Consider the following 18,373-nt stretch of genomic DNA (forward strand, 5'->3'; position numbering starts at 1 on the left):
ATTTCTAAAGCAAGACCACAGCTTGTATTAATCGCGGTCTAACTGTAGAGGGTAGGCTACATTATTTTATGAAACTGTTTCATTCACACTGTGGTATAAGTTCAAATGTTAAAATTCTAAAAAAAAACCAACCTGAAGATGATGAAGTTTCAAAGTCACAGAGTAATTAATTTTGTGCAATAATGGCAACCCATCATTAAGATATCTGGAGATAGCAGAGTTTTGATAATCAAAAATAATATAGTTAATATAGTTTATCCCACAAATATGATTTTTTTTTACACTAGTATGTTGTAACTGACCTTGAGTTCCTGAGTTTTGCTTTTCTCCAACATTTTTAAGACTTTTTGATGTGATGCCTCCAGCTGCAATTTAACATTCTGGTTTTCTTTAATGCTGTTTTGAAGATCCTGCAAAAGCTTCTCTTTTTCTTTGTTGGACTGTAGATTATGTTTCTTCAGTGACTCCTTGAAATTATTTGCTTGTTGGTCTAATATTTGCTTCAGCTGAGCCACCTTCCAGAAAAGTAAGTCAGCGGGATAGGATTAATGGCTGCATTCACAATGGAGAGGAATTATGTAAATTTGAGTACATTTTATGAACTTGTGTTGCTCTATGAAAAATAGCAGGATGCTTGTTTCATGCAAGGAGCCCTTTTTTTTTTTTTTCCAGGGAAAAATGACATCCCATTTGCACATACTGTCCATTGCCCCTTAAGTACATTTCTTAAGTTATTTCTTTTCAAATTGCCTCCATCTCACAAGTACAACCCAGAGTTCAATTTGCACAACAATTATGGCACAAACCAGGAGGCAAGGCCTAAGGCTGTTCTTATTGTCAGCCTGGAGATGTAATACTGCAGAGTCCATTTATATAAAGCAGTAGGTAAGAACCAACAGAAACAAGAATTCTGCACATCATGCTTCAGATTTGTTTTATTTTCTTGCCCCTCTTAGCTAAATTACTAAATACAGTAGACATGTCTATAATGGCCAACACAAAAGTAACAAAAAACACTCCTTTAGAAGAATAACTTGGTGGGGTTTTTTTTTTGGTGGGGAAGGAAGGAAGAGTCTGTTCTCTTTCCTATTTGGTAGGTTTTCTAAACTTTCAGCAAAAATTTGTATTTGCTCTTCTTCTTAAATTTGCCATTCCAAACATCATAGCTGTGAAATTCTGAGAAACTGCCTTCTGCATAGAAGCAGCATGCATAATTAGTACAGCAAATTAGCATTTCTGCTGCTGTTTCTGGGCTTCCAAGTCTGCTTTTTTGCTCCTCCTGCAAAATCTCTATGTCTCTTGCGTATCTTTTAGGGAGCATGTGAAAGAGGATGGTCTGCTTTCCAATTTTTATATATTTGTACTTTCCAGCCTTAGAGAAACAGAATTTAAACTATGAAAGGAAGAAGTTAGCTTCCTTAGAATTTCACATGACTATAAATGATTCAAATGATGCCCATACCTGCAAACTGGATATGATACAGATTATAACCTGTGAGTCCATCCTATTCTTTCCCCTATACTAATATATGTCCTTTTTCTCTTTTTAAGTGTTGCCTTCATTTTTTCCCATGCATACTGCAGAGAGTTTGTTAGCTGAGGAAGCACTCTAGCTTTATCTAGCTAAATAGTTGCGTGTAACTTCAACTACACACTGGTGGTTCTTTCTGATGCAGCACCACAAAAGCCGGAGGAAGATTTACTAATGGGCTAAGGTATGTATATCCTTCCACATTTCATTCTTATAGCACTTTGTGGTATATTTGGTGTTAAGTTATAGAAAAGGAGACATGCTGTGCAAAGCCCTTACTTCTCATTAACTTCATGACCACAGTCAGCATTGCACTGTCCAAAGGGAGATACTAATGGGCTACGCCAGATCTCTCCAAGTCACAGGAATCCTTTCTGATGATGGCTAAATGTACTCTTGCTAGCTCATGGCTCTGTTCTTTCTCACATTGGTTAAGCATGCTGGCTTCTCTCCTCCAAAGGAAGCGCTCTCTCCTTTCCCTCTCCTGAGACCCTTCTCCATTCCCAGATGGATCACAGTACCATCCAAGTACTCTCTAAGCCTCTACTATTCTCATAGGTTCCCAGCACAGAACTGTGCTCTGAGGGCTCAAAGTGTGCAAACCACAGAGCTTGTATCAGTCCCCGGGGTTTCAACTCCTTTTGGAGAAAGGACATTCTGTACGCTGACTTTATGACCGCAACCTCCAGTGACATTGTAGCTTGACTTGTCTTAAATTCTAGTCACGATTTCTGCTTTTACCGTGTCTTGGCATCTGTTCCCTTCTCTCTAGAATTTATACAAGTCTTTACGTCCCAAAAATGAATCCTGATATTAAAGAAGAAAAATGAATGTGATGCTTTTTTTTTTTTTGAGACACTCACAGCTTACAAAGAATTATTTCTACTCGATCAATTTGTCCTACTGTAATTGGTTTTTCTACAGAGCGACTAAAGAAGGGCCTGAAAACATTGTAAAAACTTGCTCTATTTGGTCTGTTGTTAGTTTATAATTTTGAGTAAAAAGCTTGTGTTCATAGAATATCAGATGTATCAGAAGATGTATTCTTTCTGTCTGTTATTCACGTGAAACACAAATGTTCATGGACTTCCCGTGCTGTGGAGATAACTCAAAGCCTGTTACTTGAAGACACACATCATGAGAATGACATACCTTCCCTTTACTAAATCTGGTTTTTGTACTTCTGTAAGCAGCTACAAGAAAGAATTACTGTTCCATTTTTGAGTAGATTTTTGGCCGCAGCACTGCTGTTCCTATACAAAGTCAGTATACTTTGTCCCTTTCATTTAAATAGAGTTTCTCCTTCAAATCCACAAGTCAGGTTCCTTTTCTCCAATTAATTGGTGGTGATCATTACTGATTATCACTGATCTTGTACTTCAGTTTCCCTCTGAACCACTTCCAACAGCTTGCTCACAAAGGGCTATACTACTATTATAATTAGCGTGGATTTCCTTTACCAGATTGGGTAGCGTGCTATGTTTGAACTTCAAAGTTCCTCAGCTCTATTACTGATGTTTCACTTGTTCTGAGATCTACAACAGTATCTGTAATTTAGATATGACAGAAATCTGCAAGCAGAGATGACCCCGGTTAAAAGACTCTTTAGCAAAGCTACCAGTTTGGGCAGTTGACTTCTTCCTCTTATTTGGTGGCAAAACCAAGCAACCAATAAAGCTTTTAGTCAAATAATCCAAAGAAAATATTTTTGAATGCGCATACCAAAATGAAAAAGTAAAATATTACCCCCAGACTGAATTCATTGTTTTTTAAAGCTTAAATTATTTCATCATTTGCAAGGAGACAAATGACTTCATTCACAGAACACAGGGGAAGAGATGGCAGCGATGGCACTGCTTTGGGTGTCTGAGAGGCAGAATGGAAGCACAGAGCCACAGGAAAACCAAGAGAACAAGAGAGGAGGTGCGTGTGCATATGAAGGTAATTGCGACACTTACCCAAGTGATGAAGGCCTAGGTTGTCCAATGACAACTTAACATACAAGTGAAGAAGTGTCAACAACTGACACACTGTAGCTCACCTTGTTTTATCCTAGAACCCAGTGAAAAGGGGACTCTCTAAATGGTAAGAGAACTGACAGAAGGAAAAAAAAAAACAAACCCAAAATAAAGCAAGCCCAAGTCTCCCCCACACCATGGAAATGCTAGGTTGGTAGATAAGAAGAAAACAAGCATTCCTTCACCCAGTGTTTTGTGAATCAAGTTTTTTATTTTGTTCTAAGTGCCAGAAAATGAAAATTAGTTTTAAAGCTTCGTAAACAATTTCAAACCAACATGGTACATTTGAATTTCACTGAAGCTATCTAACCAAATTGATTTAATAAATTTGAAAGAGAACCTAGCTTTAGCTGTCCCAAACTGAGTTTAAGTTAACTAATCACCCAGTTGTTTCTTGGCTTGGTCCATTGTGTCAACTGATTAAACACAAAGAAAACTATCTGTCTGAACAAACTAGTGATGAATAATTACTAAATATTATTCTTAACGAAAAGCATTAATTGTCTTTAATGTGTCTGTGTGATGGGATCTATCTGTGGCCTGGACACATTCCAGGAACGTGCAGATGCCAAAGGCACTTGCCAACTATAACTTTGTTTCCAGAGCTGCTGCAATTTTTGGGGTGGGGTTTTTTTTTTTGAAAAACAAGTGGTACATCATAAGATTTAACCAAAAGGGGTACTTTGACTTCTGGTTACAGGTAAAACATTCACTTTGTCTTAATATCTATTGAACTCAAGCCAATGTTGTCTTATATAAAAGAGAGGAAACACTGAAATTTTTAGGTACTTAAATTTAATTGTGAACCAATGCTGTATGGTCCCCTGTATCAGCTGCCGTAATATTCATTAGCATTACTATACTCAAGCATGCACTTTTTCTCTGGGCTTCCTAAAAATAAGCCAGTCAGTAAAACGGATGTGCCAGAAAAGCAGGCTGTACATTTTCTAACAGAAAAATTGGAAACAGGAAAAATGTTGCTCGGAATATTTCTTTTGTGAATTCAATATTCTTCTAGGCGGGGAAGATGAAAAGAGACATTTATAAACTTCAGCTAGGGTCACAACATTATTAACCTTCCAGACTCTCTTAACGGACGATTATTGGTTCAAAGCACTACTAACATGAAACATAAGCCTGGACACAGACTAAGCAGCAAATTGGTAGCAACAAAGAACATAATGTAGTAAGAAATCAGATGAAAAAGTATTTCTAAAAACATTATTTTGCAGTGATTTAGAGAAAAAGACCTACACAAATATATTATGCATACAAACACACTCTTTCTCATGAATCCTGCTACTTCTAACATATTAGAGGTTAAGAAACAAACATTTCCACCCCATCAGGTGTCCTCCTCCTGTCTTTCAATTAAAACAGCTGTCAAATCCACCAGTGCAAATTCTTCTCTGGAATATTTTGCAGTGCCCAGGCATTTTATTATGTTTCAGTACTTCAAAACAGATAGCCAGGCCCTCAATTTGTTTAAATCAGTAAAGCAACATTTAAGCCAATGAAACTATGCCAACTCACATCAGTCCAGAATCTATTTGGCTCCCTTTACTATTAACAAACCAGCAACACTGTATGATTTTGTGTTTTATAATGTCTTTCTGCTGCAAAACAAAACCTCTTGAAAAAATTTTACGTCTAAAACCATTATTCATTCACTTTTATCCACCAGTATTGCCTAAAGTGGGCTTAAAGATGCAACTGATACCTATCCACAGTATAAACTCTAGGCAACAGTATTTTTCTAGGCTCTGCTGAATTCATTTCAAATTTCAGAGTTATGTTTGCACTTGCCCTTTTTCATGACGGCTGATTTTGCCTACCACTGTAATCCAAGTAAAGAAAAAATGAACAACTATTACTAGAAGATGACAGGTAAGTTTTGAAATGTTTCAAAAGTCTTTCAAGTTTCATTTTTTTCTAACCATAATTACAGTTCTTCTCTTGCGAAGGATGGCTTGATTCTTTTGAAGTACCACCTCTCAGACTTCGAAAGCCCATGGGTAGGAATACTGGGCATGTATAAGGCTGTGCATGCCCTCACGTTTGGCTCCCCCATTTGACTTCTGCTTTGATTATTTTAATTCACTGTGCTTGCAAGCACTATGAATTCTTGAATCTTGATCTTATGTCTGCTCTTCCCCTCTTTTATTTATCATATGTGAGAAGTGTGAAATCTCAAAGGCAAGATCTAAAGTTGGAATCAGAGGGAATATTTTGACTTCCTGTATCTTTTAAGTAGAAAGATCCGAGTTTCTCAATGCATTGCTAGGGGATGAATTTATATAAAAGACTTTAAACTGCCTTTTGATGTATTATAGAAGAGTCATCACAATTGCGAATTTGTTCAGAGTCAAAATAAGGCACCCAAATGCTACAGGGTTTTATTCATAGTATGATGCTATTACATCTAAATAGTAACATGGTATAAGAAGTAACAACAAAATAATGAAATTATATTTTACTGTTGTCTTTAGGCTTATTCCACAGTTACTTCAGTTAAGTTCACAGTTAACTGCCTTCCTCAACTTATGGCAATTCCTGACCAGAGGGACAGGTATGAACTTATCAGGTACTCCTCTACTGCTGCTATTTGGTGGTGCCTCCAGGAACCATCAAGGCTCTGGGCGCTGCTGTGCCAGCATCGTTCAAAAATGCATCATGACAAGGTGATGCCTGCGCTTCTGTTTTATGTACCTTCTAATTCCAGAATAGTCCCTTTAACACATGTTGAAGAGATCTGTAGTGCGAAAGCAAGGAACTGGAGGACTCTAATGAATTAGCATTTGACCAACACCGAATCTCACATCTTTCCTTCCAAAGGACCAAATAGGTGTGAATCCGATTTCTTCATCCAGAAAAATCTCATTAATACAGAAATAACGCCACATTGAAGTGCATCCCTAGAGAGACAAAATTATCATGATTCTGTCTACTCTGCATAGTGCTCTAGCTACGTCAGCCCAACCAGAAATGTGTCTTATGCAGCCAAGGAAGCTATTTTTAGATTTGAAATTGTATCCAGGTTAGAACTGGATTAGTAACAGCACATTGCCTAACCTTTGAGGCGGAAGCTCTGGGCTGAGCCATTGCAAAGGTTCCCAGCTGGGAATCATGCCCTCAGTGAAACATAATGTTGTCTAGTAAATGGTGGTTTCTTGGCTGTGAATATTCACATATTTATAGAAGGAAAGTATTGTTAGTTGAAATTAATTCACTTCCCTGGTAATACTGCCAAGCAATTGGTTCAGAAAGTAACTTATCGAGTACCAAGAGAAATGCAAAATTTCTCTTCAGAGGGAGCACTTCCTCCTTTTTGGGAGCATTGCTAGATTCTAAGATACACCAAAACATTTCTTAGTGTATCTGTTTATACTTAACCATGGTGTTGTGAACATAACATATGGCACGATAAATACTATTTTATATTACTTATTTATGTTTATGCTTATAGTGACAATAATTTCCCACCAACCCTTGCATTTACCATGATGTCATGATCTGAAAGGACTAGCAGTTAGGAAACACAGGTTTCTTTCCTATTTTTTCATCCTGAATGTGTGATTTCAAGAAAGCAATTTGATGACTCACTGCCTTACTTCTTCCATCTGCAAAACCTGAAGAATGATTGCTTCATGTCATTTGATTTTTTTGAGACCTTTCAGTGGACTACACCACCTGTGCGCATATACACAATACTGAGATAGGACTGTGCCACTGCTCCTCCCTTCCATCTCTTCCCCTCACACCTCAAACCAGTATAACTTTCAGGCATTACCCAGGGATGCCAGAATATCATGCTAAATTTTCAGCTTTGAATGGACTAAGATATTTAGTAGAAAAAAATGTATGTTTAGGGGAAATTGGAAAAGAATAAAGACAACTAATTTCTGGGAACCCATGTTTTGCATTAGGTGCAAAGAAGTCACTCTCCATAGCTCAGCACAGGTTGGATTGACCTGAAACTCTCTCAGAGAAGAACCTGTAGAAAACAGCGACATGCAGAAGTGTGTAATGAAACCTAAAAACACGATTTAGCCAGAACTTTAAGAGCTACACTTAAATTCTGTATGTCTAAGACTGGGAAATTGATGGAATGTGAGAATGTAACTGTTTGATACCGGAATGTATAAATCTGTTTTAAAGGAGAAATGAAAGGGAAAAGACCATGCTGCACTCAGAGCTAGTACAGCTAGTATAGCATGCATAGGAGAAAAAGCAGGTGTTACACAGTAAATTACCACAATACATGCCCCAATCGCTGGAACACGCCACACCAAGCAGTAGTAATGGCATGAGGGAAAGTGGAAGCAGGTAGGAAAGCAGGGGGGTGGCAACATCTTGCTTAGCCCCCTGATGAACCTATCTGTCCTTTTTCTGTCTTCAAACACTCAAAAATAGCTTATTATGGCCACTCAGAATCTAAAAATACCAGCTGAGAAAGATCTAGGTCTTCAATTTTGGCGGAGCAGTTGCCATGCAAGCTCCCACTGAATTTGCTGGAAGTGAAACTGGTTAGAATCAGGGAAGATATAAAGCAATGGAAATTATAGACAGCCACTTAGGACAACATCGGCTATCTGTAATTCAGTAGTTCCAGAGTGTAAGCTACCTAATTCCTGTTATTCATTACTTTGTCTTGAACTAGACTGAAGACATTTTGGGAATATCCTCATTTTGCGTAATAAAATATTGCAGCCTCAAAACCTGGATGGGCAGGAAAAAAAAAAAAGAAATGAATGACAAATTTGCATGGTGAAAATACATCCTTTTACCCCTAATCTCCCAGAAGAGACAATCACAAATCATTTCCTTGTTCTGAAAAAGGTACCAAATGCAATGATATACTTGGGGTAGAAAAATAAATGCAGCATATCATCAGAACTTTTCACTAGGGCACTGATTTCAGTTCTGTTAAAGCAGTTGTTTTATAGCTTATCCATGAGATCAAAGCATCAAAATGTTCACAGGCAAAAACTTCACATGATCACACTGGAAAAAAAAGTAACTATCCTGTATACTTAACATTTTAAAGCAGATAGCATTTGCTGAAAAGAACTGAACACCACAAAAGGGGAACACCTGAGAGGAAGAAAAGGTGTATTCAGAGTCAGAAATTTTAAAGGTGCAGTGTTTACCTGGGTAAATATTGCCTTTGTTTTGGCAGAGAATTATTTATCCAACCCATTATGACTTTTCAAACAATGACACTTTCCTGTATAAATATTTTGGCAGATGTACTAATCTGGAAAATTTGCATCACTTGGTCTGCAACTGACTATACATTAGAGCTGCTACAGGTGGATAACCTAATACTAACACATCCCAGATATTTATTTCCAGATTAATCCATGTCCGTAGATTTGCTTTACGACTTAGGTGTAACCAGAGTGGGGAACAGTACATAAGCTATGACACCCTCAAAGCTACTTTGGAGTCACAATGCTTTCTCTATTTCGTTCTTGATCTTGAAACAGAAGGAGGCATACCTAACTAATAATATATACTAAATTATTGCACATTCCAATCTGTTTCAGTTAACTCTCTTACCTTTAAGCAGGCAGAAGAGAAACAATGATCTATTCGACCTTTTTTCCATTCAATTCTCTTGCTCAAGGGAGCAAGCAAGCAGGCCCTTTTACATGTCTACGCACACGCACAAAACAATCAGAAAGTCAACAAGAGCTGTACGGAAGATTCTAATCTGACTTAGCCCTGCATGCAGATGAACAGTCAGAGTCACCATCCAACCCTGATATAGCCAGATTCCTCATCAAAAAGCCTTAGTATATCTCCAAAGAGTTATATATTAAATTTATCAAAATAAATAGGCTTGTCAAAATCTTCATAGAAGTTCACGAGCAGTAATTTCTGTTAATTCTCTCTAGAGTCCTTGCATGTTTTCTTAAATGACAGTCACAGCAAATATGATTAAAATCTAATAAAAAATATCTCAGGTGAGAGGAAAAATGAAGAGCCCTTTTATTACTGGGTTACATTTATGCCCAGTTTACCTCAAGTGAAGAGTTCTGGAGTTTCCCAGTTAGGACTTCTTTCTCTTTCTCTAGTTGCTTTAGTTCACACTCAGATTTTCTTTTAAATTCCTCTAGCTGTGCCTGGAGTTCCTACAGTTAAAAAAAAAAAAAAAAAAAAAAAATAGAAAAAAGCATGCAATAGCTGGGACAAAACATGCAGCATGAAAAAGAGAACATTTCTTCTATGTTAATCTAGATAATAGAGCAGTTTACGCAGTAACGTGCTACTGTTTACACAATACATGCTGCTGTCTTTTAATGCCACTCATGTATTACTCAATCAAAGAAGTATTAACAGTTTGGTTCTTTCTAATGCTAGTGTTAGACAATACAGCTCGCTTAATCCTAATCTTCTACTGAAAGCTTCCCTGAGGTGGAAAACTGTACAGCATGAAGAGTCAGACTGTTTTGCCTTGAGTGGTGTTAGTGTTCAAAAACAATTTAGTATGCAAGAGTCACCCACAAGACCTGAAAAAACATAAATATACATTGACCATATAAATAACCAGATGACTAATTAAAGTGCAATTAGTGGAAAAGGGAATCAAATGAAGCACTATCTTATAGCATCCATAAGGAAAATACTAGTGAGGCAGTAAAAGTAATTTTAAACATACCTGTACACACTTATTCACATAAAAGAATACATAATATAAAAGGCAGAGTCCTTTCATAAGGCTTCTATGCAATAGTGTACCTGTGTACCTTGAAGCACTGCATCTTCGCATACTGATCAAACGTGAGGACTTTCACAATCAGACACAATAATTTATTTACACGGGTTCCTTTTTGAGAAATGAGATTGCACAAATGCATAAACTCCAGCAGTTTCATAGGCAGAAATTAATTCTCCTGACAAGCACTTAACACAATTCGTAGTCTCCAAAACCTAGAAGGTACTACGAAGCTCAACATAGGAAGCTCAGTGATAGGAGCTGCATGCTTTTTATGACTACACAACTTGTAAGCAAGCGATTTGATTATTCTCAAGTAAATGTTGAACTTGGAAAGGTATAGCGCATTAAAACAGGGAAAAATGGGTAGAAGTACATTCTTAGCACCAAGAGGGCTCTAAAGAACACTTGACCTCATTATCCAATTCTACAAACTGTTCTAATCATTTTTTTTTTTTGTCTAGAAGGTGTCTGACCAACACATCAGTACGTTAGGAAACAGAATTAAATTCCTCCTTAGTTTATGTCGAAATTTGGCAGATCACTTGGGCATGCACTGAGTTGTAAGCTTCACTAAGCATTAAAGCATGTGCTTAAAACGTGTGTCAAGGTTTTCCTTCATTTGAATAGATTTCAGCTCACATTTAGGTTCCTACTGCACAGAAACATTACAGATTGAAAATTTCCTGAAGCCAAAGTATTCAGCCACAGAAAACAGCTCTCATGAAAGCGAAATTCTGTGAAGAATCTCTTAAGCCAATTACTGCTAATGCATACCGAGAACAAAAATTACAGCTCAGCCACTTAAAACACATTGAGAGAAGGTATTGCTCAGGCAACCCGTCCGGAACCATGAGAAGATAAGCGCTCTTCCTGACTAAAGCTAAGTAAAGACATATATATGCATGTATTTGCTTGTAACTAGTCATCATTTCATTGGTAACAACTGCACTCTGAATCCATTTACCAGCACTTCGCAGAAATAGATCCTCTGCCTAAACAATGCAAAATTTTTATTAAATCAATGTATCTGAGTATTTCACAGCAGCAATGCATGGAAATTTAAGTCAGAAATTGGAATACACCTACAATACATTTTTCTTCAGGAGGGACCTTATATTAATCACTCCAACTGTCACATGCAAAGCTGTGTTGCTAAGAAGGCAGTTTATCACATCAAGGCTAAATTCACCTTCCTGCCTGTGGAGCTTTTCACGGAAATACATCAGTTTGATTTTTTTTTTTTCCTTTTTTTTTTTTTCCCCACTAAGACCGTAGCGAGAAAATCCTTACATTTTATGTTAATTCAAAGTGCCTCCAGTGAGGATAATTCAAATGATGTCACTGTGACCAATAAGATTAAAACCAGATGAATTAGAGCATCTATAAATAGAAGAACATTCCTACCTTCTACATTTTTTTCTTTCAGCTTCCATAAAGTTTTAGATTGGCTTGATTTCCTTTGTATGCTTCATTACAAGATCTTCCAGCCTTTTTAACAGCTATTCCTTCAGACAAATCTTTTCCTTATGGACCTGATGCTTGCCTTTATAAAGCAAGTTCTCTGTGTCTTTTATTCAGACCTTCTTTTTAAATAGGTACAGTTTCCATAGTCTACAAAATACACTAGCTATATAATATGACAAAACCAAGGAAGATTTCTGGGGTCGCAGTAGTCTATTTTGTAGCGAATACACTATTTAAGTGGATATATTCCACTGAAAAATACTGGCTTTATTTTAATTAACAATGTAGAACTGTAGTGATTTAGATGCCTCTTCTGTAGTCTAAGAATCGGGGGGGGGGGGTTGCTGCTCTTGATTGAGTTTGGGTGTGTAACTCCCAACCATGCAGGCTGCTTCAAGGACCACCTTAGATCTGTGAAAAAGTACAAAGGACAATTTGGTTTTTCTTATGTCTCTGATATTAGGTCTAATTTTCCAGAGTGCTAGCACAACAATGTTGTAGGAGAACTAAAAAATACAGACAAGATTTGGGGCTGGACAATTGTTTAAGGGGAGATGCACAGAGGGAACTCCCAGTATACATCCATTCCTCGTTGTAGTGAGTTTATTGCTGGTATTATTGCTGCATGGCTTTTCAGAAAAGCTGTTTTCTATATTTTAAAAAAATAAATCAGTATTCCAACTTGACCTCAACAGAGGAAGTCTGCCTTGGACCTTGTTCTCTTTAACATTTTGGTTACAGAAGTTGAACGCTCTGCCCTGTTTTAGCTCAAGGATGTCAGTAGTTTCTTTGCTGTCGTTGCAGCAACTCATGTGCTTTAGGTTATGAACATAAGTCAGTGTTCTCTGGATGAGGTCAGAGATCTGGAAATTTCACAGGATTGACTGCTATAGAATAATCCCAAATCCATTAATCTTAAAACAAAAATGGCATTGATTTCAGCACTTTTGGCATGCCATGCTTTTGAATATTTGAGACAAACCACCTCTTCAAGGCCTTGCAGTTCTTCAGAGCTGCTCTCGTTCTGGCTCTGTTTAGTAGATGTCATTTGCTGCAGCTGTGTTATCTGATGTTTCAGTTCATCTACTTTATTAACAGCTTTGCTTTGGGAATTCAACACAGTTTCCATATTTTCTGTGGTATAAAAATTTACATTTCAAATAGCACAAATAACTTGCAGAATTTCCAGTGTGAGTGACTACTAACAAGGGAAATACTTCAGGATGACATTTATGAGCATCTTACCTGCTTTTTGCAGGATTTCCTTCTCTTGAATTGTGTTTCTCTCTTTGACTACACTTAGATCTTCCTCCGTTTTTTTCACTATACCCTTTGATTCCAGAATTTCTTGTTGTGTTCCCATAAGCTACACTTCCAAATCCTAAAATATGCATGACGTTACTTCTACATTTATTACATATGTTCTTTTTTGTCATCTGAAATAAGTGGTCTTGGTGTAGTTCCATGATAGAAATCTTTCACCTACAGAGCTGGTTTAAATGTATTTTTGGCTCTTCCATACCCTTAAACTGCCTCTGCTGCCAGAATATTTGTTATGTGGAGCCCTTCCCTGAGATATAGTAGGCATCATTGTAAAGCGAACACTCATCAAGTGTTACCATCTAAAAGACGTCTGAGATTACCCTAAACGTGGAACAGGATATACGTCCATTAATTTCACAATAACTTGTGCTAAAAGGCAATGAATATTAGTCTGGGGTTTTTCCAGTTGCTGGAGTACAATAGTTTGTAACATATTGCATAATACAGATGCCTAAACCCAGACAAACTAGCTCCTACAGACTTTGCTGGGAATTGTCTGTCCATAACTAAAAGCAAAAATGTGAACCATATTTAAAGTTCTGTTTCTGGAGGTTCTAGTCCAGGTGTCCAACATAATACTGCAATGTTCACTGAGGCACAATTGTCGTTTGTTCCTATATGGATGTTGAGTAAAAACTCATGGGTTAAAACTAACTTTGATTTAACACTCTCTGTAGCTGAAAACTCAAAGGTAAGCTTGTTCCTTTCACCTCTGGCATATGCCAAAATTCATCCAAAACTAGACCAAACAGATCAGACTTAATGACTTGTCAACCTTTCTATTCTCTCTTCCACATAAACAATAATAATAAATGTGCACTAATGTGATGCCTTTCATCTAAAGGTCTCAAACCTCTTGGCACACGCTGAGAAAACAGAAAATTCATCTTGCTTAAACATCAGTCCTTTTATCTTTCAATCCTTACAATAGCTTTTCTTGTGAGTATTTACTAATGATCAGAGGTATTACTGATTAAAGAAATGTTTCTGTTTCCCAGTCTGCCATTGGCCACAGGATTCTGAGAAAAATGTAGCATTTAATGGCATCAGAAACGGACAATTTAGAAAGGAGAAACTTCTACTACTTTATTTAAACTGGAAAGAAATAGAAAATAACATTGTGTCGAACTGTTTTTCTTCTTCCAGTTTTATCCTAGTCTGAGGCTATTGCTTTAAAGATTCATGGGGATATGCTCCAGTAGTATGTATATCAGCATCATGCCATAGACTTAGAGAATCTGAAATGTACAAGCTGAGCGTATGTCCTTCAGAAAATATTTTTGTTTTATCCAGCTGATACTGAATTTAGAAATTAAATTGCTAATGACACCACCTTCTTATTTCCTACCATTTTACATTATTTATTCCTAAAAAACTACATTTCTTATATGATAAATCAGAACAGGAAACCACATGCATAAATTTTCACATCTCCATTCTTTATTTCTCCTGAATGTTACTTCAAGTACCCACAAGAAATCAGGATCTTACTTTCCCTCTTCTCCTCTATCACTTCAAAATTCTATACAGACAGAACAGTTTTCCTTACTGAAACAGGTATTACGGATTTCCCTGACTCAATTTAAAAACAATGTCTTATCTGTATCTCTGCCATTCATTACATCCTCCCCACTTTTGTACAGAAGATAAAGAGTGTTCTGCTACAGATCTACACACTGAGAGAATGGAGTCTGAATAATGTCAGGGAAGGTGTATTCAACTCACCCTCTGATCTTGTGAAACAAAAAGGCAGCGACTGTATTGAAGACTGAACTCCCTTAAAGAACATCTTCAGAGACGAGGCCCAGAACTCTGCACCATCAGCAAAATGATACTGACAGGCAAGATGTGAGGGCAGATGGTGAAAAGGGTCAGAGTAGTCTTGGAGGAACACAGCTGACTGGGATGACCCTGCTCTCTACAGGACTCTGGGGTTCTCTGACTCTAAAGGAGATAAATCTTCTTTCCCATCAGGAAACAACTGTTGTTATTCTGAAATACTCTAAGTCTAGACCTTCTTTTCTTATCTAATACACAAGATTGCTATCATAGGGCTGGGGACAGGTCTGGTAGGTGAGTTTATGTGATGGGAAGGACCAATAGTATTAAAAGGAAGTGGAACTGCTGAGCACAGAGGACAGCTGGGTGCTTTGGCTTCAGCACAGTTCATCAGTGTCTCTCCCACACCCTGACCTTATGTACCAAATGCAGCTGGCCGGCAGATTGCCCACGATGTACCAACCTCTGAAACTGCATTTGAAATGATAAAATTAAGCAGAAAAGGGCTACAGAGCTGTGCTGCAAATATACGTATTAGCTCTACACCAGGAGCTCGGGGGGATGGGCAAAGTGTGGAGTGAGAACTAATGGGGAAAGTCTCATGGCTCAGTACAAAGAACTTCACAGGTGTCACTCCGTACAAGCCATTGTTGCAAGAGTCATACAATACAAAGCATTTGATTCCTAACCTGCCAGCTCAGGTCTCTTATCTTACCCTGTTCGTACCCATGCACCGAGTTGTTGGCAACCACACGGGAAAAAGTGAATGTATTGTGTAAATACTCACCTGCTACACTAGTGCCTGCTTGCTGTTTTCCCTTCACATTTCTGGGCAGGAAAGGTAAAAAGCTCTGTTCAGCCAACAGACAAATTTTACCTCACTCCTCCGTCAGGGAATACAAATTCTAGTGTTCAAAGACTTCTAATGAGTTACTAATCATCTTAACTCTTTCTTTAAAACTCTCAGCACTGTATCTCCCCTATTTCTCTTCTAAGCCTCTAAAACTGCTTTAGCGCTTAAGCATTTGACTCAATATGACATTTAAAAGACCCCTCCTCCCTTGAATTTTGAGGAATTGATAATTTGCACTTTTATAGGCAGAGATAAGGATCGCAGCCTCATACTCTACCTGTATTCTCTCCTTCAGCTTCTGGGAATGCTTCTTCCTCTCATTTATCTTCTGGCTTTTCTCCTCTAGGTCTGCCTCCAGCTTCTTTACCTGCTGCAGCAAAAAACCTTCTTCAGCCTCTGAGCTCTTCCTTTGCTGCATTTCTCTCTGCTGACAACTCTTCTTTGTTTCTATCATAGACTGGTGCATAGCCTTTTTCAAAGCCTCTTTTTCTCTCTCATAAGAGGCTTGCAGTTTGCTTGTTTTCTGAGTATAGTCTTCAGTTGCTCTCTGGTTCTCACTCTTCAGGTTTTTCATCTCATTCATTATACCTTGTCCTTCCACACTGTATTTTTCATCTAAAATTACTTTTTTATCTAGATGTTCTCTCCTAGATGCTTTGCATTCATTTAGCAGGCCATCAGACTCCTGATTTAAATGTAGAAGCTTTTCAAAGTCTGCATTGGTATCTACAGTGCCTGTGGAAAGGATTGCCTGTGCTTGTTTCATTTCTGTTGTCAGCTGCCTCTCTTCCACCTGCTTCCTGCACAATGTTAACTCTGCCAAGGCTTCTTCCTTCAGTCTCTTGTGTTGTTCTACAGCAATTTCAAGGGCCTGAATACGTTTCCTCAGCAATTCCTCTTCTTCAGCTTTGCTTTTACATTGGAGAATCGTTTCCCTGGTCTCAGCAAGAATGTGCTGAATTTGTTCTTCATGAGCCTCTCTCAGAGCCTGTATACTAGCCTCATGTTCATCATTCTTTGTGTTCAAGGCATAGATCACCTATTGAACAAGAAAAATAATAGGAAATTAAAGTATTTGGTGGATGGTAGTCATGAATTCAGTTACTCTATTTATCGAGGTGTTAAACGCTAAACGAGAATCACTACCACAGTTTAATCTTTTGTTGTTGTTTTGAAATTAAAATGCTATTAGAAGCCACAGCAGACTGAAGAGTTCATAGTCAAAACTGGTAAATGTGCATGTTAAGCCTACAAGACAGTTACATATAATTGAAAAACACAGTAACTGCCTTGAAAAGACAGAAGATTGTATTGTCAGGCCCCCGTTAGGACACACCGGGGCTGATCCAGTTTCTACTGAACATAGTTACCTAACTCAAGGAGAACAACACGTTGTATATTAACACGTGTGGAGGTTTTCCGCTTGTTTGATTGTTTGGGTTGGTTTTTTTTAGAGAGAAGTTATTGCTCTACACAACTAGGTTTGGAATTTGTATACAAGTTACAGTAGATACCTTCGGTCTGGCCTAATAAAAAAATTCATTGACAGTGTTTGAGAAAATAATAGTCTGAAGTACATAAATAAATACAGAAGCAAGATCACAAATAATTCTCTATTTATACTAGAATTTTGGCCCCGTAATCTTCAATCCTTCCTCAGGGAAAGCCTCAATTGAGAGACCAATAGGCATCTTGACCACAGTAAGCATCAGAAGTCTGTAGTCTGTGTTGTATAAGCCCTGAGGATTGAATTTGCTTAGCTACACCAAACCATTTGTTGTGCTATCTGTATATGAATAACATATTGAATTTCAGTCATCCATAAATGAAAGCAAATACACAAATATATCTTACTTGTAGTCAACTTTCTCCCTGGCAGTAATGAATTAAGTACAGAAATCTTAACAAGTCACAAATGCAAAACACGGTCTGGATACATTTCTGGATAAGTATGTGACAAAAAGAGAGTAATAGAATCCTATTCCAGAAGATAAGCAGACAAGAAGTCTTTGTCTACATTTAGATATGTATATTTTGGGGGCTTAGATTACATGCTGTTAATTCTTCTCTGTTATTTTTAAGCATTTTTCCTTTGAAAGAGAAATAGTTGCAGGATACTGAGCAGTTTCCTTCTCCCCACCAACAGAACTCATTCCATGAACCTTTCTTAACTGCTGACAAGACAGACATAAAACCTAAGAGGAGAAGATTAATTTTGCCCACGGGTTTAGAAGAACCAGTAATTAGTTTGTGCAACTCTTCAATTAACTAGGTCAGATGTTGATGATCACATTTCTGTATTTCATTCCACCAGCAAAACAGAGATGAACCTCTGGCCTTTGTGACTCAAAGACCACTCTTAATGATTAATTTATCTAGTAAATCAGCTTATGTTCAGGCTGGCAGTGGAACTTCGGTTCCTCTAAAGTCTTACTTCATCATAGAGATTTCCCAAATTCCACTGAACATTAGATCATCACCAACATCTTAATTGAGTTATCTAAAAAGAATGGAAGAAACTGGCCTCCCTGCTCTATTATTCCTACACTTCTGATCAATAGAAGCTAGAACCACAACGAAGAATTTTGACTGGAAAATGCATGCCCTTAAATTTAATCTTCAAGCTTGAGTGCTGAAACTGACTCCTCAGTCTCTTAACCTTATTAAGAGATTTATTTTTT

General features: G+C 37.6%; 1 protein-coding gene across 1 annotated transcript in view; it reads right to left on the reverse strand.

Moving 5' to 3' along the window:
• Window positions 1-18,373, reverse strand: part of FAM184B (family with sequence similarity 184 member B) — a 48,100-nt gene that overhangs the window by 13,004 nt on the left and 16,723 nt on the right. The window contains exons 2-4 of the mRNA XM_074147267.1: window positions 15,970-16,731; window positions 9,576-9,686; window positions 303-515 (exon numbers count right to left, since the gene is read on the reverse strand). Of these exons, the coding sequence (XP_074003368.1) occupies window positions 303-515; window positions 9,576-9,686; window positions 15,970-16,731 (1,086 nt within the window). The remainder of the gene's footprint in view (window positions 1-302; window positions 516-9,575; window positions 9,687-15,969; window positions 16,732-18,373) is intronic.

This window comes from Numenius arquata, chromosome 5 (genome assembly GCF_964106895.1).
Source record: "Numenius arquata chromosome 5, bNumArq3.hap1.1, whole genome shotgun sequence".
Classification (NCBI taxonomy): Eukaryota; Metazoa; Chordata; class Aves; order Charadriiformes; family Scolopacidae; genus Numenius; species Numenius arquata.